General features: G+C 63.1%; 2 protein-coding genes across 6 annotated transcripts in view; both read left to right on the top strand.

Moving 5' to 3' along the window:
- The window catches only part of BSN (bassoon presynaptic cytomatrix protein), a 96,453-nt gene extending 75,218 nt beyond the window's left edge, over nucleotides 1-21,235 (top strand). For 2 of the 4 annotated variants that reach the window (XM_056338062.1, XM_056338065.1), the window contains 9 exons: nucleotides 4,895-5,329; nucleotides 6,832-13,479; nucleotides 14,228-16,346; nucleotides 16,656-17,398; nucleotides 17,716-17,809; nucleotides 17,938-18,081; nucleotides 18,281-18,335; nucleotides 18,420-18,519; nucleotides 19,039-21,235. In XM_056338062.1, the coding sequence (XP_056194037.1) occupies nucleotides 4,895-5,329; nucleotides 6,832-13,479; nucleotides 14,228-16,346; nucleotides 16,656-17,398; nucleotides 17,716-17,809; nucleotides 17,938-18,081; nucleotides 18,281-18,321 (10,224 nt within the window). In that variant the 3' untranslated portion in view covers nucleotides 18,322-18,335; nucleotides 18,420-18,519; nucleotides 19,039-21,235. The remainder of the gene's footprint in view (nucleotides 1-4,894; nucleotides 5,330-6,831; nucleotides 13,480-14,227; nucleotides 16,347-16,655; nucleotides 17,399-17,715; nucleotides 17,810-17,937; nucleotides 18,082-18,280; nucleotides 18,336-18,419; nucleotides 18,520-19,038) is intronic. The other 2 variants (XM_056338064.1, XM_056338063.1) reach the window with 2 other exon arrangements.
- A 452-nt stretch (nucleotides 21,236-21,687) lies between these two features.
- On the top strand, nucleotides 21,688-26,406 carry LOC130148474 (acylamino-acid-releasing enzyme-like). Of its 2 annotated transcripts, none has more exons than XM_056337107.1 (22): nucleotides 21,688-21,739; nucleotides 22,492-22,621; nucleotides 22,704-22,830; nucleotides 22,912-23,005; nucleotides 23,114-23,189; nucleotides 23,266-23,426; nucleotides 23,499-23,636; nucleotides 23,713-23,804; nucleotides 23,878-23,918; nucleotides 23,995-24,116; nucleotides 24,279-24,339; nucleotides 24,409-24,506; nucleotides 24,597-24,648; nucleotides 24,736-24,824; nucleotides 24,897-25,035; nucleotides 25,113-25,196; nucleotides 25,278-25,358; nucleotides 25,457-25,545; nucleotides 25,650-25,840; nucleotides 25,910-26,012; nucleotides 26,080-26,186; nucleotides 26,255-26,406. In XM_056337107.1, the coding sequence occupies exons 1-22, from the start codon at nucleotides 21,728-21,730 to the stop codon at nucleotides 26,358-26,360; spliced, it is 2,193 nt and encodes a 730-aa protein (XP_056193082.1). In that variant the 5' UTR covers nucleotides 21,688-21,727; the 3' UTR covers nucleotides 26,361-26,406. The 2 variants fall into 2 exon arrangements, with proteins under 2 accessions (XP_056193082.1, XP_056193083.1); XM_056337108.1 differs by lacking the exon at nucleotides 21,688-21,739 and adding an exon at nucleotides 21,889-22,022.
- Nucleotides 26,407-26,510: the final 104 nt, after the last annotated feature.

Here is a 26,510-nt window from a genome sequence, read left to right as displayed (position 1 = left end):
GCCGCCCGCGCTCCGTCTCCGGCGGGGGCTGCCCTGGGCCGGGGGCTCTGTCCTGCCCCTAATGCCAGCAGGAGCACTGTTTCTCTGGAAACCTGCTTTCCCCCTAACTCCTCTGCAAATCCGGTGGTTTGGGAGCGAGGAAAGCTGGGAGCCAAGGGGTCAGGGCAGTGACACTCCCGGGGTGTAAGCTGATAACCTGGCTGGGCTGGGCAGCCCCCCCAGCACCCTCACCCCCCTGCCTGCCTGCCTGGCCAGTTTCCAGCATGCCCTGCTGTGCCAGTGCCTCTTCATTTAAGATGGTATATCAGGCGTGCTTTGGTTTCATCCCTCTCTTTAATTATTGATGCTTTCCTCTGCCTGGAGCCCGCTCTGCATCCCAGCGGTGTTGCCCGTGTGCTGTCTGTCTTCCTCGTGTGCCGCAGTCTTCATCGGCCCCAGGTCACGATCACTTGTGCTCCATGTGGTTAAACCCCCATGCCCACTGCCACAGCGCATCCTAAGGCAGCAGACCTCATGCTGAGCAAACCCCCATCCCCATCCCAGTCAGGTCCAAGGTTTCCAGCATCTTTAAGCACAGAGACAGACAGATGCCACCGTGCCTTTGCTGTAAGCTCCTTACCCGCTTACCGCCCCGGTGAGAGGCACCCTGACTTCCTGGGCATCCAACAGTTTGGACATGCAAAGCACTAAATACAGCCTAATTATTATTATCTTTGTGGGATCTGGTTAATCTCGGTGGGGATTTACAAGCTGTTAGCAAATCAGCCAGTCGCTGAATGTTTGCATTTTTCTCAGGGGCAGCCTAATCCTGTTGTTGGCCGTGTTAGCTGGGAAATGCCCAAGGCCAAGTTATACGTGTGGGGGAGCTGCTCCAGCGCGGATACCTCTGAGAGGGAGCAGAGATGCTGCGGGATAGCCAAACACTGAGCTGATAACCCTGCGGGGCCGTGGGAGGGGATGGGTCATTTGTCACTGGCAGAGTGTGGGGTGCTGGCACGGGGCTGTGGGATGCCTCAGATGCAGCATCTTCACTGAGCCCCTTGGGTTTTAGCATCCAGCAGCGTGATGGGTGGTAGTGCCGGGTGTTGATAGGGCTGCAGAGGTCTGCTAAAGATGGTGATGAGCTCGGAGAGGTTGGCCAGCGATGTTCCCGCTGGGCACAGGCAGCTTTGCTTGCCTCCATCTTCCCACAGCTGCCACGGGCAGGATTTCTTGCCCCCCGCTGTGTGCGCGTAGGAGCTGGGCAGCTTGCAACTCCTGCTGCTGGCGGTATTCACTGCAGCAAGTGCCAGGATGTGATGGCAAACGCTGCGCTGGCTGCTGCAGCACGCTCTGTACTCACAGCGTACACACAGCTCCACGCAGTGCTGGCTGCTGACGGGGCTGGGGGCTCTCCCATGGCTCAGGAAAATTCAGTTATCCCTTTGCTTGTTTTCTGCCGTCCAGGGCTGTAACCACATAGTGATTTTCCACAGGGTTTCAGACTAAAGCTCAGGGTGCTGGGATGTCAGAAGGGTCTCCCCGGCCTGGGAGACCCCAGAGGTGCCAAAAGACAAGGCAGGAAGAGAAAATGCAAACTCACTATATGCCAGTCTCTCATCTTGGGCATTTCCCAGGGCTTGGCCAGCACGTCTCATGGCTGGCGAAGACTAAGGGCCAGCTCCACCCGCGACCTTCCCTACTTTCTGCCTTCCCTCTGTCCCCGTGCCTTTCTGCCTGCTGTGAAAAGCAAGGGGCATTTCAGAGTGAAGCTCCACAATCTTTTTGGCAGGGCTGTTTTTACTGGAGATCGTTCCCTTATCCGTTTCCCGGTTTGGTCCCATGAAGAGTTGAGCTGCCACATCTGCGAGACCAGGATGGCAGGTTGAGCTGCTCAAAGTGGGGCAGCTGCCAAGGGGGATGGCCGCGGAGCCACAGGTGGGAGGAACCTGAGAGAGGATGCTTAGACCAATCTGTGGAGCTATCAGATCCCCATGGCACAAATCAGTCCTGTGCTCAGCTGGTCCTGGAGGACCCCTAAGCCTCATCCTGATGAGATGACACCAGCAGGTCCTCTCTGCTGATGCCTGCCTTGCACTGTGGTGGTGACCCTTGCCGGCATGGACTCAGGGAGGTGCTGGTGGAACAGTGTGGGGTCCCCAGTCCAGCCTCCCATGCAGAGCAGGGCGGCCACCAACACAGGGGACTTTGTCTAGCAAAGTTTTGAACCCCCTCCAAGGATGGAGACCCCACAGTGACTGCCCCAGGCTGCACCACTGCCTCGGCAAAGGGACTGTTCCTAGTGTCCACCCTGAGCCTCTACTCCTGCAAAGCACATACATCTGTACCCAGGCACACCTAGACAAAAGGAGCATGCTGATGTAGGAGGCTACATCTCCTGGAGGGTGTCCTGCCATGGTGGTTGTCCCAGCAGGGCACTGGCCAGAACATGTGTGACTCCTGCCTCTCCACAGGCACAAGAGCCATCTCCTTGGATGGGACCAGACTAGCGCTCAGTGTCTGCAGCTGGCACTTGGTGGGCAACGTTGGTCATCCTTAGCTTGAATTTTGTCCTGGAGGGGCAAAAGCAGCTGTGCACATCTCCTCGTCCAGACCTTCCCAGCCACCACGGTCTGGCAGGGTGGGACAGCGTGAGCATGGGCAATGCCCCATTCAGGGAGCATGTTAAGGGCTTGGGTGGGGCAGGCTGGGTAGTTCAAGGTGGGCTGATCTTCTCTGGTTCCTGCAGGACCAAGCTGGGAGCTGGCATGATGGTGTCGCAGAGAGTGAAGGGCAGGAGCTGAGCTGAGCTCTGCCCCGGCACAGCCAGCCTGTCCCCTCTGCATCACACCTCCCCCGTGCTCCTAGTATCAGGGAGGGAGCTCTGGTGAAGTGAAATGGGATTCCTGAAAGAGAAATGAAAAGGCCACGTATTTCCATGAGGCAGGGATTCAGTTTGTGTCACGCAATCACATTTCCTTCTGCAGTCTGAAATAATTACACAGCGGAGCAGGGCGAGGAGATCTGATTCAGAGGTATAGGGATGAGAGCGAGTTCTGAAATAAAAGAAAGCAAATGCAATCATTAAGATACAATAGGTTGCACATGCCTCTTAATTAGACTTTCTCTTTGATTAAGCAGTAATTAAAAATTACCGTGCTGAAAGGGTTATTTTTTCTTGGCCCTCCAAAGCCCCAAGGTATTCTTAAGATGTTTGTGTGAAGAGCAGGGGCTGCTGCGGGGCAGTGGGGCTGGGAGGGAGGGTGTTGCGCACCTGCCCTTTCTCCACAGAAGAAGCTCTCCTGCCTCTGCTCCCGGAGAGTGGGAGCTGGATGGCTGCTTCTGGGCCAGATTGCTGTGTGAGTGAAGAAGTGTCCGTGGGGAAGCCCACCACCACTGCCTGCTACTGGCCACCACCAGCTGCAAAGCGTCTCCAGCATCTTGTCAAAATGTGGGGACTCCTGGGTGTGGGATGCAGGTGTTAAGCCCGTCATGCTGCTGCCATCCCTTAGGTATGGTTTTTAGGGTCGTAGAATAGAATCATAGAATCATTTAGATTGGAAAAGACCCTTAAGACCATCTAGTCCAACTGTTAACCCAGCATTGCCAAGTCCACTGCTAAACCACGTCCCTAAGTGCCACATCTACAAGTCTTTTAAATACCTTCAGGGATGGGTGACTCAACCGGTACCCTGGGCAGCCTCTTCCAGGGCTTGATAACCCTTTTGGTGGAGAAATCTTTCCTAATATCCAATCTAAACCTCCCCTGGTGCAGCTTGAGGCTGTTTCCTTGAGGCCATTTTGGTGAACCTCATCTTCTACATGGAGACTCTGGCCCCAGGAGATGCTGCTGGCTTGTAGCCCCGGCCCCAGGCTGGTCCCGCTGAAGACCAAGACCACATCTCTAAGAGTGTGACAGCTCCTCTGGGGCCAGCTGCCCCCCGAGGTTGGCCACCCTGAGCTTCTGGAGCAACAGGTCAGCAAGAGGGTTCTGGGAAAAGGACTTGGAGCATATTGGGCTGTTAGCAGCAAAAACGAAAAGATTTAAGATGATGAAACATCAAAAGGGAAGGAAATGTCAGAGCCCTATTCCTGGACATTCCTGGGTGGGTAAAAATAGCCCTTGGACAACCTGGGGGGGAAAGTGCTTCTGATCTCTTAATGCAGAGCCCCTGCTGTAGCCCCATGGGCTATCTGCCACTCACAGCCCCGCTCACAAGCTGTTTTTTCCAGGCCATAAAATGACAGCTCTTGCTGAGAATTTCACTAGACAAGATTGTCTTGTTCTTTTCCTGCACAGCGTGTACTTTGGGTAATATCTTTGGGAAATTTTTGCGTACTTTTGTACCCAGCATTTTCTGATAACCCAGAAAAAAAATATCCTTAAGTATTATGATTATGCTATTAAACCTTTATTGTATCAAGGAAAACAAACCAGAGTGAGAGAAAAGCCGTATGGAGCCTGAGAAGTGTTAAGCTACGGTAGAAATCTGCCTTCATTGTTTAATTTCACTTAAAACTGTAATACCGACAAGACTGGAGATGAAAAGAGCTGGTGATGCTGAGGTGTTGTGGGGCAGAGTGTGAAATGCCTTTGTCATAGCCATGGTCCCTTTGGCTGAACATCAGTGAGGTCTGGACAAAGGTAGGGGTAGGTTTAAGCTGGGTGGTTGGCCTTTTTTAGGTGGTTTGTAGGGTCCAGCTCCAGTGCTGCACATCCCCTCTGCCACAGCACCAGCGTTTCAGCGCTTGCGTGCTCACCACCTGGCCTCCCTGAAGCAGGTTCTTTGGTTTGAGTGGGCTGAGTCCTTTGCACCATCGCCATGTGTCCCGTCTGCTGAACTTCTTGGAGAGGTCCCTGCTGGGACGAAGCTCCCAGAGTTTATTCAGAACTTTTCCTTTCTTTGTTTTGCAGAAGAACGAATGGCTGTGCTTGAACTGCCAAACTCAGAGGCTGCTGGAAGGCAGCCTCGGTGACCCTGCCCCGATGCCACTGCCTGCCCCAAAGCAACCGCCCAGCGGCTCCCCACGGCACCAGCCCCCAGCCGCCAGCCAGCAGCCGAGAGCGCCCGTGCCAGTGCCCCCCGAGCCGGTGGCAGCCCCCGAGCAGCAGCCCTCACCTGCAAGGAGCCTCCGGGCTGCCGGGCAGAGCAAGACCCCAAGCCCTGTCCCGGTGGAGAAGAAGCCCCCAGTGCCAGCAGAAGAAAAGCTGCTGCCCAAAGCTGCCCCAGAGCCTTCCAGAGCTCCTGAGAGTGCCGCGCCGAAGGCAAAGAGCGCAACCCCCAAACCCGAGGCAGAGATCAAGGAGAGCCGGGCACCCCCCGAGGCGCCGCGGGCGAAGGAGCAGGAGGTGAGCTCTCTGGGTGCATCCAGCTCTGGGCATCCCTGGGGACTGCAGCCTGCCCAGGGCTGGCATGGCGCTGAGCCATGCCTCCACCAGCGGCCGTGCTCAGAAACAGGGGGGGGTTTATTCCAAGTCAGAGCAGAATCTGTGTCATTGAGGCCATTTGCCTCGGGAAATGGCCTTTTGGGAATTGGTGAGTTCAAAACACTGCTGTCTCAGCATTTCCAAACCACTTAGGAGCTTCACAGGCTCTGTAGCAGTGTGCTGGTCTTTGCCTTCTTTATATTAGCATGACACCAATTTGGGCATAATGTAACAGTGCAGGTCACCTCCGTCCTTTGGATTTGTTTTGAAATAACATAAGGGCAGTTCAGTTTGTTGTTAAATGGAAAACTTGTTTCACCTTTCATGTTGCAGCAGTGGGCATTTTTCAAACTCCTCGTCCCAGCTGTCTAAAAATTCAATAGAATTCAGGGAAATATTCAGCTGCATTGGGATGCTCTTCCCTCATAAGCAACCATCCCAGCAGCAGCTGGCACAGCCTCCCGCGGGAGGGGACATGGCAGGAGATCCCCAGTAGCTGGGAGGGGATGGCTGCCCCTCGTGCTGTTGTGTAGCCCCCAGGGAAGAGGCTCCTTACACCCCCAAAAATCAAATAAGGTCCATGGTGCCTCTGTGCTGGCAGGATGTTGGACTGGGTCCGGGTGCGACGGCACTTTCCCCATGGCTCAGAGGCTTGCCCCCAGTGCTGCCTAATTGTAATGTCAATTAAAAGGGCCTGTTTATTTCTGCTGGCATCTAACGAGGATCCTGGGGGCCACTCTGCTTCTGAAGGCTGCTTTGCAGGGCTGTCAGTCAGAGAAATTAAAGTTCGTTAAAAGGCGGCTGTTCCCCACGGCGGCTGCTGGCAAAGCTCCTGTCCTCTCAGTGCTGCCGCACCAGCCTGGCCGGGTGCCGGGGCACAACGGCTGCCCCCTCCCCAGACTCCCCCACCCCTATTACCAGTGCTTGGGCTTCTCCCCATGCTGGGAAGAGCAGCAGGCGGCTCTGCCCTCGCATCCCTTCCCTAGGGAAGGGCGTGTGGCCGTTGGTATCCCAAGGCTGACGGACAGGGCTCAGCCGCCGCTGGCTCTCTGTGTGGTGGATAGTAAAAAAATCGATATTGCCGTTAGACAGCCTTCCTGTGTTAGGTGTCAGGGGAGATAATGCTGATGGGGCCCAATTTTTTAAACATAGTTATGAGTCCTACAGCACCTTTGCCCCTGGGGACATGTGCTGTGCCACCCCCCGCCTGCAGCTCACCCCATTACCTGCCTTCATTAGTACGCAGACAAATTGCTGATGAGCCATTGAGGGAGGGACACATGGCGGCCCCGACCTTCATGCTGGGCAGGCTCCCAGTGCTGCCCAGACCTTCTGTGTGGTCCTCAGGAGAGGATCTGGGGGGAAGTGGGGACAGCAGCTCCAGAGCTGCCTGGGTCTGACGCTGCGCTCTCCCTTGCCCGCAGGACGGGAGCAAGCCTTACCCCCCGGACCTGTCCCGCAGCCCCCAGAGCCTGAGCGACACCGGCTACTCCTCCGATGGCATCTCCAGCTCGCAGAGCGAGATCACCGGCCTAGTGCAGCAGGAGGAGGAGAAGCTGAGCAGCACCGGGCTGACCAGGCAGAGCCCCCCCAGCCCCTCCGAGCTCACCAAGCTGGAGAGCAGCATGCGGCCTCTTCTGGAAGGCCGGGGTGCCCCACCAGAGCCTGCCGAGCGCGGCAAGGGTGGCCCAGAGCCACAGGAGGAGCAGCAGCGGCAGCGGCCACGGTACCTCTCCATCACCCCTGAAGCCTTCGACTCAGATGAGGAGCTGGAGGACATTCTGGAGGAGGATGAGGACTCGCTGGAGTGGGAGAATCAGCGGGAGCGGCGGGAGAGCGCAGAGTCATCAGATGAGTTTGGCAGCAAGCTGCGGCACGACTATGTGGAGGACAGCAGCGAGGGGGGCTTCTCCCCAGTGCCCCCTCAGCCCAAGGGCCGGGAGGTGGAGGTGAGCGATGAGGAGTTCATGCGGAGGCAGATCCTAGAGATGAGCGCAGAGGAGGACAACCTTGAGGAAGAGGAGGAAGACTATGGGCGCACCAAGTATGGTGTCCCCAGAGCCGGGCAGAAGGCTGAGGTGGAGAAGGGCAAAGAGGCGGCATCAGCCAAGCGGCGCCTGCCACATGGCCCCAGCAGCCTGTACAAGGAGGAGGGGAAGGAGCTGGAGGTGGCGGAGGCTGACGACTTGAGCACAGCCCAGGGAGGCCTGCGGCGCTTCAAGACCATTGAGCTGAACAGCACGACTGGCTACGGCCGGGAGATGGAGATGGGCCAGGAGGTGGATGCCAGCCTGGACCGGGAGCCTGAGCTGGAGATGGAGAGCCTGACGGGCTCCCCTGAGGAGCGGTCCCGGGGTGAGTACTCCTCCACCCTGCCAGCCACGACACCCAGCTACACCTCTGGCACCTCACCCACCTCCATCTCCTCCCTGGAGGAGGACAGTGACAGCAGCCCCAGCCGCCGGCAGCGGCTGGAGGAGGTGAAACAGCAGAGGAAGGCTCGCCACCGCTCGCACGGGCCCTTGCTTCCCACCATTGAGGACTCGTCTGAGGAGGAGGAGCTGCGGGAGGAAGAGGAGCTGCTGCGGGAGCAGGAGAAGATGCGGGAGGTGGAGCAGCAGCGCATCCGGAGCACTGCACGCAAGACCAAGCGTGACAAGGAGGAGCTGAGGGCCCAGCGGAGGAGGGAGCGCTCCAAAACCCCCCCTAGCAACCTCTCCCCCATTGAAGATGCCTCTCCCACTGAGGAGCTGCGGCAGGCGGCAGAGATGGAGGAGCTGCACCGCTCCTCCTGCTCCGAGTACTCACCCTCCATTGACTCGGAGGCCGAGAGCTTCGACACTGTGGCCTCCAAGCTGTACAAGTCGGGCAGCGAGTACAACCTGCCCACCTTCATGTCACTGTACTCCCCAACGGAGAAGGGGGACAGCGGCCCCAGCCAGCCGGCCAGCAAGCCCCTTAAGAGTGCCGAGGAAGCTTATGAGGAGATGATGAGGAAGGCAGAGATGATGCAGAGGCAGCAGGTCCAGCAGGCGCAGCCGGCTGTTTCCTATGGCAGTGGCTACCAGCAGGTTGGCTACCACGGCACCGAAGGCCAGAATGGCTTTGAGTACCAGTATGCTGAAGAGTACCAGTATGACGGTGGCCCCACACGCCCCTCCCAGCCCAGCTATCCAAGTGCCCTGCCGAAGGCAGGAGCGGTGTATGAAGAGATCCTGCAGACCTCACAGAGCATCTCCAGGATGCACCAGTCTTCCTCCTTTGACCTGGCCCTCGAGCAGGGAGAGAAGGCAAAGGGGCAGGACGAGACGTACCAGGAGAAGCACTTCCTCAATGCCGAGAGCGCCTATGCTGACCTGATGAAACAGAACGGGGGTCCGCTCACCCCTGGCACCAGCCCCACGCAGCTCTCCGCTCCCGTCTCCTTTGCCACCTCTGACAGCAGCACAGGCAAGGCCATTCCTGACGTCCGGGTCACCCAGCATTTTGCAAAAGAGGGGCAAGACCTAGCCAAGGTCCAGATCACCCCAGCAGCGCCCGGCCCCGTGTCCAAGGCTGCCACCACTCCTTATGCCTACAGCAAAGGTGCCAGCACGGTGACGACAGCAGCGGGCAGCCCTGGGAGCGTGCTGCGGAGCTACAGCTCCCCAGCTCCAGAGGTCCCACCCATAGCTGGCAGAAGCTACACTCCAGTGAAGAGCACCATCAGCTACGGCTCGCAGACGGAGGACACCAGCAGAAGCAAGGCAGCGGTGGAGATCAGTGTGCAGACAGCCAGGGAGAAGCTCCCGGCTGCGAGCGATGGCAAGCCCCCACCGCCCAAGACATACTCCTTCTTCAAGAGCTCCAGCCCTCCGCTGTCACCCACCTCCCCCACACAGAGTCCCACCCGTGCTGCAAAGGCCACAGCAGAGTTCTCCACGCAGACACAGAGCCCCCTCCTCCCCTACGAGGGTCCCACCGCTGCCGCTGCTGGCCCCGCCATCTCTTCACCCATGGTGGCACAGGGGACGCAGACGCCGCACCGGGCAGGCTCGCCGCGCCTGACCCGGCAGCCCTCTTCACAGGATGCCCCCTTCATGCTGATCACACTGGCGGCTGACGCGGCCAGCCAAACCAAGCCGGTCAGCTCCGGCTCCTCGACATCCCCCACCTCATCTCCCACCAGGCCAAGCCGGCAGCTGCCGGCACATGGCTACAGCCAGGCGCTGGAGCCAGAGCAGCCACCAGGTGCCTATGTCAGGACACAACCGGTGAAGGAGCACAGCCAGAAGGCACCTGCCGTGACTTCAGCCACAGAGAGCATCACGGGGCTGTATGGCTGGGGAGCACTTCCTGCAGAAAACATCTCCCTCTGCCGCATCTCCTCCATCCCCGGCACGTCCCGGGTTGAGCCAGGGCCCAAGGTGCCGAGCACTAACGCTGTAGACTTACGGACTGCGCTGAAGTCTGCCCCCATCATCATAACGGACCAAGGTATGGATCTCACCTCCTTGGCCACTGAGGCCAGGAAGTACTGCCTGACCTTGGACCATATCCCAAGTCGACAGTCCACGGCCATCCAGCCCTTGATCATCAACCTCAATGCCCAGGAGCAGCCCCATGCCATCATCGCAGCAGCCAGCACCGCCGGCCTGGCCATAGCCTCCCCCATGCTCCTCTCGCAGGCCAAGCAGCCTGTAGTCTATGGAGACCCTTTCCAGAGCCGGGTGGACTTTGGGCAGGGGACTGGGAGCCCGGTGTGCTTGGCACAGGTGAAGCAGGTGGAGCAGGGTGTCCAGACAGCCACTGTCAGAGCCAGTGGAGCAGCCGTAAGCAAGCCTGAGCCCACTGCTGCCCCCCAGACCAAGTTTGCAAGGTATGGCATGCCAGGCCAGATGGTGAAGAAGGACGCGCTCATCACACAGACCAGTGGGGCGCAGAACATTGGTGGCCACCCTCAGGCCTTCCCACCAGAGCCGGGCTCGGAGTTGTACCGGGCAGTTCCAGTGGAGCTGAAGAGCCAGAGCCCTCTCCTTGCCCTGGGCGGCAAGAAATCCCAGGTGATGATGGTGCAGATGGAGGAGGTGGCGGCTGGACCAGTGACCAAAGTGCTGAAGGAGGAGCCGCCGGCCAATGTGTTGGACCTCACGGGTGTGAAGCCGGAGAGCCAGGTCGCCTGCTGTGACATGGTCTACAAATTCCCCTTTGGTGGCAGCTGCACCGGGGCTTTCAACCCCACCTCCAAGATGCCAGAGAAGAAAGCCGGGGAGGCATCGGCACCTGGCCGGAAAGCCAGTGGGCCGCTCTACGGCAGCAGAGAGCCAGAGCTGCCAGAGACCTTCCCCTACCGAGAGCAGCCAGCCCCAGCACCCGCGCTTTATGAGGAGCAGAAGTTTTACCCAACTGGCGCCTTCGGCCGCCTCTACTCCTCCATGTCAGACACGAACCTCTCTGAAATTGGGATGAGCTACTACCCCACGAAGGGGGATCAGCCCTTCCCCTCCCCAGCGGGTGATGCTGCAGTGGACCTCAGCACCATGAAGCACTCCTACAGTGTGGGCTTTGCCGAGGGGGGTTACCTGGGCCAGGGGCTGCAGTACGGCTCCTTCTCTGACCTCCGCCAGCCAGCGGAGCTGCTGGGCCACCCACTTCCCATGCGGAGGTACAGCTCGGCCTCCAACATCTACTCCGACTACCGCTTCTCACCCCGGGGGGACCTGGCCAGCTTCCAGGAGTCCAGCCTGGCCCACTACAGTGCCACCACGGCACGCGAGATCAGCCGTATGTGCGCCGCCCTCAACTCCATGGACCAGTATGGAGGCCGGCATGCCAACGGCCCCGACCTGCTGCCCTATGCCCACAGCGCTGGGCCGGGGACCGCGGTGGGACTGGCGGCTCAGCAACAGGGCCCTGTGCCCCCCAAACATGGCAGGATGTACAACCCCACCTTCCCGGAGACGCGGCAGGGCCTTGGCAGCCTGGCACAGTACAACATCCCCAGTGTCCGCCTGGGCGCCATCCGGCAGATGTTCCCTTCCACCGCCACAGTGCGGGCCGCTGACGGCATGATCTACTCCACCATCAACACACCCATCGCCTCCACGCTGCCCATCACCACCCAGCCGGCCTCAGTGCTGCGGCCCATGCTGCGTGGGCTGTATAGACCCTATGGCCCGGGCGGTGTGGCGGCGGTCCCGCTGGCCAGCCTGACCAGGCTGCCGGTCATCACCCCCCGTGTCCCACTGGCGGCACAGGGCCTCTACCGCTACCCAGCCCCGAGCCGGCCAGCCCCGCCAGCCTCGCTGGTGGAGACACCCGTCTACCTGGGCAAGCCCGTCAGCACAGCACCGGTGGCGGCGGGTGCCGGTCCCGCTTCCAAAGCCCCCACCGCCCCTATTGGTGGCTTGCAGAGAGCGGAGCCAGCGGGGGCTGCTCCCCATGCTGAGGGGCCGGCGGCACCAGCGGCCAGCAAGGAGGGTGGGCAGGTGCCCACGGTACCCAAGCCACCACTGGATGGGGCACAGCGGGAGGAGCGGGAGCGGGAGGAGGAACGGCAGCGCAAGCAGCAGGAGCACGTGCTGCAGCTGGAGCGGGAGCGCGTGGAGCTGGAGAAGTTGCGGCAGCTGCGGCTGCAGGAGGAGCTGGAGCGGGAGCGTGCAGAGTTGCAGCGGCACCGGGAGAAGGAGCAGCTGCTGGTGCAGCGGGAGCTGCAGGAGCTGCAGTGCATCAAGCAGCAGGTGCTGCAGCAGCAGCAGGAGGAGCGGCATGCGCAGCTGGCCCTGCAGCGGGAGCAGCTCGCCCAGCAGCGCCTCCAGCTCGAGCACATCCACCAGCTCCAGCACCAGCTGCAGCAGCAGCTGGAGGAGCAGAAGCGGCAGAAGTCTGCTTTCCCTGTGCCCACTGAGCCCACTGCCCGTCCGCCTGAGGGGCCTGCCGAGGCGCCGCGGGCCCTGCCGCACAATGGGCAGGCATGGCCTCCACCAAGCCAGGCAGCACCAGATGGGCCCGCTGGTCCCCGCTACCCTGCACCACAGCGGCCGCTCAGTAGCTCGGCCTCAGACATGTCGCTGCAAGCCGAGGAGTCCTGGGAGCCTGGCCGGGGCATCAAGAAGAGGAACTCAATGCCACGGCTGCGTGATGCCTATGAGAAGGAGGTGGCACAGGAGGCCTTCACGGCGAGGAAGACGGCAGACAGCAGCGTGCAGACGGACGAGGAGGATGGTGAGGAGCGGTACCTGCTGTCACGGCGGCGGCGAGCGCGGCGCAGCACTGACTGCAGCGTGCAGACAGACGAGGAGGACAGTGGGGAGTGGGAGCAGCCTGTGCGCCGCCGGCGCTCCCGGGCCTCGCGGCACGCTGAGGCCAGTGCTGAGGGAAAGCTGGAGGGGGTGGCCCGCAGCACAGCCAGTGTGGGCATCCAGACCATCAGCGACTGCTCGGTGCAGACAGAGCCCGATCAGCTCCTCCGTGTCTCCCCCTCCATCCATATCACCACCCATGACCCCCGTGTGGAGATTGTGAAGTACATCTCGGCCCCAGAGAAGACACAGCGGGGTGAGAGCCTGGCCTGCCAGACGGAGCCGGAGGCAGCCCCGCAGCCCGGCATCGTGGTCCCCCAGCTGACGGTGCCCACCACCATCACGCCCTATTCCACCAACATCCAGATGGTGAGCACGGGCCCCCTGGACCCCCACGCTGTCCGGCAGCAGACCTTGGGCAAGTTTGAGAAGAAGAAGCCAGATCCCCTGGAAATCGGGTACCAGTCCCATCTACCGGCCGAGTCCCTCTCCCAGCTGGTAACCCGCCAGCCACCCCGTTCTCCACAGGTCCTTTACTCGCCTGTCTCCCCACTGTCCCCCCACCGCCTCCTGGAGTCCTCTTTTGCCACCAGTGAGCGGCTGAACAAGGCTCACGTTCCCCCACAGAAGCACTTCACCACCGACTTGGCCCAGCGTCAGCAGTCGCTGCCGCGTCCCATCAAGACCATGCAGCGCTCTCTGTCTGACCCCAAGCCCATCAGCCCCACCGCCGAGGAGGCTGGCAAAGACAGGTTCTCCCTCTACCAACACTCGCTGCTCCCTGGCACCCAGGTACGTCAACACAGGGAAAACCTTTCCCTTGGGGAATGGCTGCAGGAGGCACCTCGGGACATTTCGGTTTCATTAGTACTGTGGCAATTAATATTTTAAAGGGCTGGCTTCCATAGCAGCTGATGACAGCCGGTGTGCACAGCCGTGTGCACCAGAGCCGGCACCCGGAGGGAGGCCCTGGAGCTCCACAGGCTCCATGAGCCCAGCAGCGGGCAGGAACTGCCCCCCTGGCAGGGTCGGGGCTGTCCCCTGTCCCCTGCCCAAGCCAGGTCCCCCTTCTCTGCCAAGGAGCAGCCACCATGCATGACTCCGATTCAGGCTGTGGCGGCTCTCGCTCCTGCCTTTGCCCCCGCTCACCGAGGTTGCCTTAGGCTGCCAAGCGCCCAGCAGAGAGCCCTGGGGCAATTCCCGGGGCAGCAGCAGCCCCCGGCCACTCCCCTGGGCCCTGCTGCCAAGCGCCTGAGGACAGAAAGCAGTTTTTGCGGCAGGCAGCGGCGTGCACATGGCCAGCCTGGCACTTGGCTGGCTGCCACCCCTGGTAATTACTCACGGAAAGCGCCCTGCCTGTTACTTCCATCCTATTTATTGTGCTTTTACATAAATGCCGCTTCCTCAGTGCATGGGGGAACACGTGCATAGTGGGCCACCTCACCACAGCCCACCACATGCAAAATGCTCTGTGATGCTCGGGAGGGACATGGAGGGACCCCCACCTGTGCCCCTGACCAGATGTCGCTTGGCTTTGCAGGTGGGGGGACTGCAGTCAAGCCCACTGGCACGCAAGGTGAAGCGGACGCTTCCCAGTCCGCCGCCTGAGGAGCCCCATGTCCCCCTGGCCAGCCCGGCTGCTTCCCAGCTTTACCTGAGCAGCCTGGCCCCCAAGGCCACCGCGCCGGTCACCAAGGCCAGCCTGCTAAAGGAACTGGACCGTGACCTGAGGCTGGTGGAGCACGAGGCCACCAAGCTGCGGAAGAAGCAGGCAGAGCTCGATGAGGAGGAGAAGGAGATCGACGCCAAGCTGAAGTACCTGGAGCTGGGCATCACCCAGCGCAAGGAGTCACTGCTGAAGGAGCGGGGGAGCGGGCGGGACCACCCCTACCTGCGCTGCGCCGGGGACCGCCGCGACTACCTGTCTGACAGCGAGCTGCACAGCCTGCGCCTCGCTGCCTACGATGGTGCTGGCCTGCACCCCGCACCTGCCGGGCAGTACCCTGACTTTGCCGCCGCCGCTGCCTCCTACGACACCTACCCATACCCTGCCCCACAGGGCCCCGCTGCCTTCCCGCCAGCACGCCTGCAGCCCCCTCAGTACCCCACGGCCAGCACCTCGCAGGATGGCTTGCCTGCGGCCCCGCTGCCTGCCTTCGCCTCAGCCGGCACCTTCCCGGCCCCCGGCCCCACATATCCGGAGCTGGGCACCCCAGGCCAGCCGGGCTTCCGGCCCCAAAACCCCTACCAAGCCCCGAGCGCCTTCGCTGGGGCGGCCACCGTGCCAGCAGCACAGCCCGCCCTCTTCCAGAGCCCAGCGGACATCGCTGGTGGGCACCAGAAGCCACGGCAGACCTCACTGGCCGACCTGGAACAGAAGATCCCCACCAACTACGAGGTCATTGGCACAGTCACCAGCTCCTCCGCCGTTCCCGACGTCACCTTCAGCACTGCGCCAGTGAGCAGCAGCTATGAGCAGTACAAGGCGCCTGAGGCCCGGCCAGCCGAGAGAGCCAGCGTGGCCCAGGGGCCCTCAGCCAGCTTCTCTTCCGAGTCCCTCTACACCAACCTGGAGCAGAACATCCCCCGTAACTACGTGATGATCGAGGACATCAGCGAGCTCACCAAGGAGAGCCCACCAGTAGAGGGGCAGAAAGCGGAACCGGTGGGCATGGGCACCGACAGCCGCCACGGCAGGGAGAAGAGTGAGCTGGGGGACACTGAAGGCCCCAGCCGGCCCTGCTGCTACACCAAAGCTGAGGAGGAGTCTGAGGAGGATGTCTATGACCACCACGGCCCTGAACATCGAGGGAGGAACAGCTACCACCGGGGCGTGGAGAGCAATGGCAGGGTGTTTGGGAGCTCCACCAGCTCATCCTACTACTATGGGGACAGTGAGTACCGGCACTCCTCACGGGTGGACAAGCACGGCTCCAGCACGGCACTACCGAAGCATTCATCCAAGAACCTGGCGCCTGCCGTCATCTCCTCAAAGCGCAGCAAGCACAGAAAGCAGGGCATGGAGCAGAAGATCTCCAAGTTCTCCCCCATCGAAGAAGCCAAAGATGTGGAGTCAGACCTAGCCACTTACGCAACGACGACATCGGTTGGCAGCAGCAATGTGGCCTCCAGGGCCAAGAAAATGCAGGAGGAGATCACCTATGGCCTGAAGAAGAACGTCTATGAGCAGCAGAAGTACTACGGTGTCTCCAGCCGGGATCTGGTGGATGAGGAGGAGCGGGTCTACTCTGCCAGCAGCAGAACCCGCTCCTCTGGCTATGGGGTGGAAAAGTCCTCCAGCCGGGAGGTGGGCGGCCGGAGCAAGTCCTACGAGCGGGAGGGCACGGAGCGCTCCCAGAAAGGTGGCTCCAAGCCCTCATCCCTCAGCATGAGCCAGAGCCGTGGGCGGGCGCCCATCCGCACGCAGCCCTCGGAGGAGGAGAGCCCCGTCAGCCCCCTGGGGAAGTCGGTGGGGGGGTCACGAGCCACGGGGGGGCCCGGCCCCCAGTCGGCAGGGGACCCCTGCTCCCAGTTCTGCTCCAGCCACTCGTTGCCTGATGTGCAAAAGCACATCAAAGACGTGCCAAGGAGTCACTCGTACAAGCACGAGGAGGGCTACGGCATGGATGATGCTCATTGCGTTGTCTCGGACAGTGAAGGTAACGGCTCCCCGTGGTGACCACCCCAGAGCATGGCACTTCCCCGGGGCATGCCTGTCCGCTTGTATGCAGAGACACTCTCACCGCCTCAGTTTGCTTGACATGTGCCTTCCCCTGCCCCGGGTGTTCGGTGTTAGCTGGTCCTGCACGGTGCCCCACCATGCTGTGCCGCGCCGCGTCCCATCCCTGCCGGCACAGGCTGTCCCCCGCGCGCGTGCCCGCTGCTTGCCTCTCCCACCTCATTGCATGGCTTCCGCCCGGGCAGCCTTGAGTGAGAGATTGACTGTGGTTTGTTTTTGGTTCCCGAAGCCTATCATTTGGGTCAGGAAGAGACGGACTGGTTTGATAAGCCCAGGGAGGCACGGGCAGAGAGGGTCAGGCACTACGGTGGCCACTCTTCCTCACAGAAGAGACCCCCGGTTAAGCACACCTACCACGACTACGACGAGCCCCCTGATGAGGACCCGTGGCAGCACAACGACTACCCCCAGCACCGTGAGCACCGGCACCACAGGGAATACGAGCGCCATGCCGGCACCTCGCGGCATGCTGGTGATGAGCCCCAGCGCCGCTCGGCCAAGCAGCATCCACGGGAGCCCAGCCGTCACGAGCCCCGTGGCCACGGGCCGCCGGCTGCCCCCAAGAAGGCACAGCAGCCGGAGTGCCGTGCACCCGCGCCCTACGGCCCCAGCTCCACCGAGTACACCCCACCATCTCGCTCTGCTGCTCACCACCACAGCGCCGAGACCCCCAAGGCACAGAAGCCTCCCCAGCCACACGGGTCAGCCACCCCAGTGCCAAAGCCAGAGCCCCTCGCACACCCACAGCAGCCAGCAGCCAGGCAACAGCAGGCAGGGCAGCAGGCAGTGCGGCAACAGCCAGCAGCACGGCAGGCTGCCCAACCAGCAGGCTCAGCACAGCCCGAGGCCAGGGGCAGGACACAGGGACCCCCATCATCCCGGCCACCACAGCAGCAGCCGGGGCCAGCTCAGGCGGCGGGGAAGGCACCAGCTGCGCTCCACGCACAGCCGGGTGGGCACCCAGCGCCAGCGGTAAGTATGGGCTTGGCTGCTTCCTGACCCCACAGCTCTGCCTGGCTGGCCATGGCCAGTGGCTCGCGGGGGAAGATCTGGGGATGAGAGCCATGGGGCAAGGTGTATCCCACCCGTGTGCTCACCACAGCCACCTCTGGGTGCCATGGGAGCAGGCATCCCCTCGAGGGGACATCCCTGTGCCATGCGTCCCTTGCTGCCCCTTTTGGGGCTGTGGAGCAGCGTTCAGGAGTTCGGTGTTGCCTCCCACCCCAGGCCACCCCTGGTGGAATCTGTGCTGGGAGGGCGACCCCTGAGAGCTGTCTTCCCTGTTCCAGCCAAAAGCAGAGCAGATGGATGCATCCAAACTTGCAGCGAAAGTGCCACAGCAGCCAGGGAGAGCACCTGCGGCGCAGCCTCTGGGAGCAGCAGGTCAGTGGGCCTGGCAGCACGGTGCCATCGCTGCCTGCACCGGCTGCCTGACCTGAACCCTGGGGGCTCAGCCGAGCTCCTCTGGCTGGGCCCGTCCCCTGCTAACAGTGGCTTTGTTTGTCCCTCAGCAGACAGCAAAGCCGGTCCGAAGGCGGCTGGGCCACGTGGTCCCAGCGGCGCAGCCACAGGGCAGCCCGGTGGGGAAGGAGAGAGCGTTTTCTCTAAAATCCTGCCGGGTGGGGCAGCGGAACAAGCAGGCAAACTGACTGAAGGTGAGGGCTGCTCCTGGGGATGGGGACGGGGTGGTAATGCTCTTCTGCACCCAGACTGGGTTGGGCGCTTTGGGGGTGGCCGGGTGCAGCTGGTGGGATGCGGTGCTCCTGCGGTGTGGGGCCCAGGGAGGTGGGGAGCCAGGGCGCTGGGGGGCCGGGGCGGCTGCACTATGCTGATACCTCTCCGGCTTCCCCACAGCGGTGTCGGCTTTTGGCAAGAAGTTCACTTCGTTCTGGTGAGAGAACGGCACAAGGTGAGTGCAGTTGGCACCGGGTGCTGCGCTGCAGGCTTTCCCTGCCCCAGCAGCACCCGATGCCCTGCCTGCTCCCTCCTGCAGCAGGAGTTTGGGAAACGAGTGGAGATCGAGTCGTTGCAGTGGAAAAACCTATGAAGAAGCCAGTGAATTCAGCACACAGCGCTGGACTCTGAGTATAACGGTGAGTGTCTGGAGCACACCCACACACCAGTCCCCTCCATCATATCAGTTCCCTCCATCACCACTGGTCCCCTCCACCATGCCATCCCCGGGGCTCCCGCTGCACCCCTGTCTGCCCTGGCACCCACTGAACGCTGCCCTGTCCTGCCCCCAGTCCTCAGAGTGAGAAGGACGCGGTGCAGCCCCGGCCCCTTCACACTCGGCCGCACATCCTCAGCCCTGCGCACCAGCCCCGAGCCAAGGCGTGGGGGCTTGGCCTTGTTCCCCAGGCCTGGCAGCATGGTGTGGGCCAATGCCGTACGGATGCTGATGCAGACCCTGGGCTGGCGGGGAAGGTTTGGGCAGCCCAAGCTCTGCTCTGGGAGCCCGTCCAGCACGGGGGCGGCAGCAGCTGCTCCGCCAGCAGCACCTCGCGGCTCATGGCCACCCGTTTGCTCAGGCTGGTGCTGCCGCTCCACAGGGTCTCCTCCACAGGGACGTCACCTCTTGAGCTAATACCTCTCTCTCTGTCTCTTGCAAGCTTTTGAAAGCAGGGCAATCCCTGGATGCTGGACCAAATGGCGGCCGAGCGGGGACCTGGCAGACGCTTCGGGGCAGGCGCCCCCCACGCCTGGCGAGCAGCTCCGATGCGGCACACGGCGAGCCCCAGCAGCCGCCCCGAGGGAACGGGCCTGATCCGGACCATCGGGTCAGGCCCCTTAGGTGGGCCGTGACCCTTTCTCAAGATTATACGCAGAGTTGCTCCCTCTGAACCCCAGCTCTGGCCTCTTCATAGGTTTTTCCTCCCCCACGAGCCGAGGGCTGGGCGCTGCAGGCGCTGCTTCTCCTTCCCAACCCCGTCCACCCCTCTGGGGCCATCCCTGCGCCCCTGCACTGCGGCCCACTCCCAGCCCGCTGGGGAGCCCCCGGAGCGTGTCAGCCAGGACCTAACACTGTTTCACTACCGAAATACGAGGCCATAGGACTCTGACAGGCGGCATGGCCGGCCTTTGCCGATGCGGCCGCCAGCTGGGCATGTGTCCCAGCACGCGGCACCGCCCCGAAGCCATTGGAAGCATTGAAAGGGCCGCGCTCGCCCTCGCCACGCAGCCAGCGCGCCCACCGCCGGGCACCCCTTTTCTTTCAAGAACAGCCTTAATCATCCCACTTTGATTTCTGTGTATACCTCATCCGCACTGGGGGGGGGGCACGGGGCGTCGTCAGGGAGGGGGTCCTTTTTTCTCAGTTTCTTTGGGTTCATTTTATTTTGGGTTTGGTTTGGTTTTTTTTCTAAACTTTATACCAAATCCTCTTCCCTCTTTGCATTGTGCGATGAGTTAGCACATGGGCTGTCGTCTGTAGAAGCAATAGAGTGCAGGAGGCTACAAAAGAGCACAAATCCCGTGGAACAAGATCAGGAGAGCTTTGCCTCCGGCAGTATCCTTCCTTTTACTGTGCAATCCAAGTCCTTCTCAAGCCATTTCGCGGGGACGGCCAGTGCAGCGGCCGGTGGCCACAGCCCACTCGCCCTGCCAGGAGGGGGTTCCCCGGGGGGGGGGGGTGGGGGGGGGGTGGCACTGCCCAAGGAGGGGGCTTGCCAGCGTACAGCTGCATGCCACCTGTGCCCCACTGCCTCCCCACGCCGGCATCACCCTCCACCCCGGTGCCCCCGGCGGCAGGTGGCAGCCACCCGTTCACCCGCCTGATGTTCTATGCAACGAAATAACACGACTCCAGAACAAGACCTGTGAATAGCTAATCAGTTCAATGTCACACCTAAGGGTTTCATCACAAAGCGTGCCGCCAAGCGACCCGAGAACTACTCTTTATCGACCACCCGTGCGTATGAATTCGTGGCATGTTCGACCCACGGAGGGCCACTTTGCCAAAGGGCAGCCCTAGCGCCTGTGACCGTCTGTCCCGTCGTAGAGCATGGCTTGCTACTTCTCTGCACGGTTCCACCCGCCTTTCAGTGCTTGCTGTTCTTTGCCTGGACTTTTCTTTTTTTCTTTTCCATCAGTCCATCGCTGTACTGAAAGCTCTTAGCAGATTTATGCACTTGTTATTGAGGGCCCAGTTGCCGTGGGAAGCCCATGCTCTGCGGCAGGACCCTTGCAGGGGGCTCTGCCTGTGCCCAGGGCTGGGGGAGATGCTGGCAGCTGCGGGAGTGGGAGCGTGGTGCTCCCGTGGGGCAGCCCCACAGAGGAGAGATGCAGCCCCACGCACACCCGACGCCTCTCCCCGCGATGACAAGTGCATAGCCTGAGGGTGCCTTCTCCAGGCCCCCAGCCCCCAGCTCCTCGCGCTGTAAATACTTGTACAGTGTGTAAATCACACGCGGGACCGAGACCCCCAGTGGGGCCTGTCTTGCTGCCTGAGCATATCCGCCACCTCGCCTCCGCCGCCGGGACCGGGGGCATCGGAGCCCCCCGGCAGGCTGGGCCCCAGCCCACCATGGCAGTCGGCTGGCCGGGGCGGGGGGCGCAGGGCGCGAGGGCGAGGGGCCGAGCGTGGCCGGGCACCGTTTCCAGCGGTAAGTGCAATGCCGGGTGCGCTCCCTCTGAACATTGTGACGGTGTGCGTGTCTGCTGTGCTCTGTGCCACCTGTAGTGACCCCGTACCGTGCCGTACCGTGCCGTACCGTGCCGTACCGCCCCCGCCGCTGTGTCGTGACTCCCTCCCAGAAGCTGCCCCCTCACCAGGTGTTTCTGTGGGAACAGAATAAAAAGGACTTGACACAAACCGTGGACTGGCCCCGGTTCCTGCCTGCCTGTGGCGAGGGGGGGCGGGGGGGCTGGACCCTCGGCACGGCGGGGGCGGCCGGGCCGGAAGCCCCGTGGGCCTGGGCGGCACCGAGCTCCGTGGCCCACACCCGGGGCTGCTGGGCTGGGGGGTCCCTGTGGGCCCCACGGGCCCGATCCCCCCCCAGCCTACGCACGGAGCCCTTGTGGGGCCGCGGCCTGGACCCTGGCCGGGGGGACAAAGGGGGGCCCGCGGGTGAACCGGTGCCTCCTGGCGGGAGCGGCCGCCGGGGCTGGGGGAGTCGGGCCGGGGCGGAGCCCGGCCCCCGAGGCCGACGGCGACGGCGCCGCCCGCGCCCACCAGGGGGCGCCGCAAGGCGGGCGGTGGCCCGGGCAGCGCCGCCAATGGGAGGAGCCGCACGTCGCCGGCCCAGCCCCTCCGTCCCGGAAGTGCCGGCGCTGGCCCCGCCCCTGCTGTGCCGCCGCGACATGGAGCCTCCGGTGAGGGGCTGGGGGGGGTTGTCAGTGATGTCACCGCCCCGGGTGCCCGCCCCGCCACGGGAGCCCGCCCCCGCGCGGCCCCGCTGCCCCCCGCCCCCTCGCCGCAGCCCCCCGGGGCCGGGGCCCGGGGCCCGGCCCCGGCCCCGGCCTTGCCCCCGCACCGTCGCCCAGCCCCAGCCCCGGCACCCGCCTGCCCCCGGTGCTCCGGTAACGGCCCCCGCTGTGCGCCCCCGCCACCCCGGTGACGGGCCCCGGCGCTCTCCTCATCCCGCCATGCGCCCCGGTAACTGCCCCTGCTCCGTATCCCCGCCAGTGCCCCTGGTACCCCGGTAATCACCCCCCGCTACCCTCATAATCCCTTCCGTGCACCCCAGTAGCTGCCCCCGGTACCCTTGTACCCGCTGGTACCCCGGTACTGCCCCCGCTCCGCACTCCCGGTGCTGCCGTCAGTCCTGCAGTAACTGCCCTGGCTCTGCACCCTGGTACCCCAGTAACTGTCCCCAGTGCTCCTAATCTCCCTTGTGTACGCCGCTACCTGCCCCCAGTACCCTTGTACCCACTAGTGCCCCGGTAACTGCCCTTGTACCCCCCCCACGTACCCCAGTAACTGCCCCCAGTCCCCTCCTAATCCCCCCACGTACCCTGGTGCCCCAGCACCCGCTCCCTGTGCCCCCCGGCTCCCCAGTTCTTGCTCCTCCGCCCCGCACCCCGGCACGGCCCCGTGCCCCCAGCCACCCCGGCAGGTCCCGCAGGTGCCGCTGAGCGTGGAGGAGATGGCGGAGCTGTACCGGGAGCTGAGCCGGCACCCGGGGCTCAGCGCTGCCTGCCTCGGTCCCGACATCACCACCCAGTACGGGGGCAAGTACTGCAGCCTCTACACCGGTACGGGGACGGAGTGGCCCCACAGGGGGGCCAGGGGTGTGCAGGGGGTCTCCGGCGGGTTTCCTCACCCTGCTTCTCGCAGAGTGGTCGCAGCGGGACTTGGCACGGGCTGAGAACATCAAGTTCTGCCGCCAGTACCTGATCTTCCACGATGGGGCCTCCGTTGTCTACTCGGGGCCCGCTGGCACCTGCTCCGAGATCAAGGACGAGTGAGTCCTGCTCCACCCCAGCGCCCGCGTCCCCTCAGGATGCTGACGGTGGGGGGCTGACAGGTGCCCACCCACCTGCAGGCTGCTGAGCCGCGAGTCCCCCAGTGGGGCACTGAAGGCTGTCCTGCGTAAGGTCCCCGGCAAGGAGAAGGAGAAGGAGAAACAGTTCCTGGAGGTGAGGGGGGGGGGGGGGGGGGGGGGGCGAGGGGGGCTGGATACTCCCTGGGACTCAGAGAAGGATCCACGCTGCGGCTCGGGGCCGCTCCGGCATCTCTGCCCCTAGGTCTGGGATCAGAACCGCAAGGTGAAGAGCATTGACCTGACAGCGCTGGACAAGCACAGCAGTGTCTACGATGACGGTGAGGGGCCAGGGGATGCTGGGGGATGTGGGGTCCTGGGGGGACAGGGGGACCGGTGCCTGACCCATCCCTGCAGACCAGTTTGGCTGCCTGGCATGGTCGCACTCGGAGACCCACCTGCTTTACGTGGCGGAAAAGAAGCGTCCCAAGGCCGAGTCCTTCTTCCAGAGCAAAGCCCCTGAGCTGGGCACCTCCGATGAGGACACAGGGCACCCCAAGAAGGATGCACCCCTCAAGGTGGGGTCTCTCCGCCCCGGGGCCGGCAGGGGCTGGCTGGGTGGCCGTGGGGCTGACAGGGCTGTGCCACAGGGCGAGCAGTTTGTGTACCACGAGGACTGGGGAGAAACGCTGAGCACTCGCAGCGTGCCCGTCCTCTGCATCCTGGACATCGAGGGCAACAGCGTCTCGGTGCTGGAGGGCATCCCGGAGCACCTCTCCCCTGGCCAGGTCAGGATGGGGACTGGAGAAGGGAGGTTTCAGGGGCCAGCAGCAGGCTGAGACACTCACCCCCCGCTCCCCACAGGCTTTCTGGTCCCCCGGCGACACTGGAGTGGTGTTTGTGGGCTGGTGGCACGAGCCCTTCCGCCTGGGGCTGCGGCACTGCACCAACCGCCGGTGAGTCCCTGCGGGGCAGCCTGCCCCACAGCCAGGCCCCTAGCCCCACTGTTACACCGGTCTCTGCCGGCAGGTCAGCACTCTTCTACGTGGACTTGACAAGCGGGAGATGCGGTGAGCAGCCTGTATCCCAACCCCACTGGCACCCCAGCTCCCCGCAGCCCCTCACCATCCCCTCGTGCCCATGCAGAGCTGCTCTCTGAGGACACCAGGGCCGTGTGGTCCCCACGGCTCAGCCCTGACCACTGCCGTATCGTCTACCTGGAGAATGATGCCCTGGGACCCCACCAGCAGTGCAGCCGCCTCCGCATGGTGAGCAGCACTGGAGGACATGATGGGACACCGGGGAGGCGGTGGGGTGCCTATGCCAGTGTGGGGGCTGACAGGAGGGCAGTAGAGCCCCCTCCCCAAGCTGTGGTGGGGGCAGGCGGGCTGGGACCCTGCCAGATTCGCTCCATACCGTGTCTCCTGCAGTACGACTGGTACACCAAACACACCAGCACGGTGCTGGAGACTGTGCCACGGCAGGCATGGGGTGAGTACAGCCCTGGGGGTGGGCAGAGGGGGCATGGAGGGGTGCTGAGCACCGCTGCTCTCATTACAGGCGCCTTCCCAGGCATCTACTGTGGTGCTTTGCCGGGGCTGTGCTGGGCAGCTGACAGCCGCAGGCTCGTGCTGGATACAACCCAGCGCAGCCAGCAGGTGAGGGCCGCCATGCCAGGATGGCAGGGGGGCACACAGGGGGGCCAGGCCGAGTCAGGGCTCCGCTGGACTCTGCCCTCATGCCCCTAGGATGTGTTCGTAGTGGACACAGTGACGGGTGCCACGACCTCGCTGACAGCCGGTAAGTGGCAGGCCAGTGGGGCCGTGTCAGTGCCGGGGCTGAGAAGGGGGTCGGTGCCAGCAGGTCTGACCCCCCCCTCCTCCCCAGATGCCCCCCAGGGAAGCTGGTCTGTCCTCACCATCGACCGGGACCTCTTGGTGGCCAGGTTCTCCACCCCTAGCTGCCCCCACACACTGGTAAGGTAACACCCCCCTTCCCCAGTGCCCACCATCCCCTCGGTGCTGGCACTGACCCATCTCCCCACACAGAAAGTGGCTGTCCTGCCCAATGCTGGCCAGGAGGCGCAGGCACGCTGGGTCTGCCTGCAGGACGCACCCCCTGTGCCCGGCATCAGCTGGGGCATCCGCACCCTGCAGCCCCTGCCGGAGCAGGAGCACCCCCAGTATGGTGAGTGCCTGGTGGGGCTGGGCTGGGTACCACCACCTCTGCCGAGCGCTGACACCCCCCCCACCCCACTTCCACAGGGGGCCTGGACTTTGATGCCATCCTGCTGCACCCAAGCGAGGGCTCTGCTGCCCAGAAGCCCCCCCTAGTTGTGATGCCCCATGGTAAGAGCTTGCCCTGCTGTGCCCCCTGCCCTAGCTGGGCAGCATCCCCCCACCACCCCATTTGCCTTTCTCCTCTTGCAGGGGGTCCCCACTCCGTCTTCACGGCCAGCTGGATGCTGTACCCAGCAGCACTCTGCCGCCTGGGCTTTGCTGTGCTGCTGGGTGAGTGATGCTGGGGATCCAGGGCACTGCTGGATGACACAGTGCACACAGTGGGGTCAGGATGGGGCGGAAGGGCTCTGACACTGCTCCCCCACCAGTGAATTACCGCGGCTCCCTGGGCTTTGGCCAGGACAGCGTGGCCTCCCTGCCAGGCAATGTGGGCACACAGGACGTGCGTGATGTGCAGGTACAACACTGACACATGGTCCTGGGGCACCCTGTGCTCCTGCGGGTGCCCTGAGGAGGGAAAGCGGGGCTGCCTGCCTCAGCAGGTCTCCCCTGTGGTGGCAGCTCTGCGTGGAGCGGGTGCTGCAGGAGGAGACGCTGGATGCTGGTCGGGTGGCACTGGTGGGTGGCTCCCATGGGGGCTTCCTGGCATGCCACCTCCTCGGCCAGTTCCCTGACACCTACCGCGCCTGTGTTGTCCGCAACCCCGTGGTGAACATTGCCTCCATGGTGGCCACCACTGACATCCCTGACTGGTGAGTACCACTGCCCCCAGCCTCCCCACTGTCACAGCCCCATACACGCCCCGGCCCTCTTGTCTGTAGGTGCCTGACGGAGACGGGACTGCCCTACGTGCCTGATGCCCTGCCAGACCCTGCCCAGTGGACAGAGATGCTGCGCAAGTCGCCCATGCGCTACGTCGATCAGGTATGTCCCTGTGCCTGTCCCCATCACTGCCAGCAGTGCCGGTGCTGAGGCTGTGCCGCTCTCGCAGGTCCGTGCACCTGTGCTGCTGATGCTGGGGGAGGACGACCGGCGTGTGCCCCCCAAGCAGGGGCTGGAGTATTACCGTGCCCTCAAAGCCCGGGGGGTCCCCACACGGTAAGTGGGGTGCTGAGTGCCTGTGTGGTGGGGTGCGAGCCTGGTACTAATGCCCTTCTCCCCTCCAGGCTGCTCTGGTACCCAGGGAACAACCACGCCCTGGCCGGTGTCGAGGCCGAAGCTGACGGCTTCATGAACATGGCACTGTGGCTGCTCAAGCACCTGCAGTGCTAACAGCCCCCCGCTGCTGCCTCCCCCCAATAAACAGCATAGCTCAGCACCCCGGGTATCTCTGATGGTGGTGCCAGCACTAGTGTCACCCCCGCTCCAGTGCTTGTGGCCACACAGGCTGGGCTCTGTGCCACTGGGGATGCGCTGTGCCGC

This window comes from Falco biarmicus, chromosome 4 (assembly GCF_023638135.1).
Source record: "Falco biarmicus isolate bFalBia1 chromosome 4, bFalBia1.pri, whole genome shotgun sequence".
NCBI classification, from domain to species: Eukaryota; Metazoa; Chordata; class Aves; order Falconiformes; family Falconidae; genus Falco; species Falco biarmicus.
Note: the sequence above shows the minus strand (reverse complement) of the source record. Positions and strands in the feature narration are given on the sequence as shown.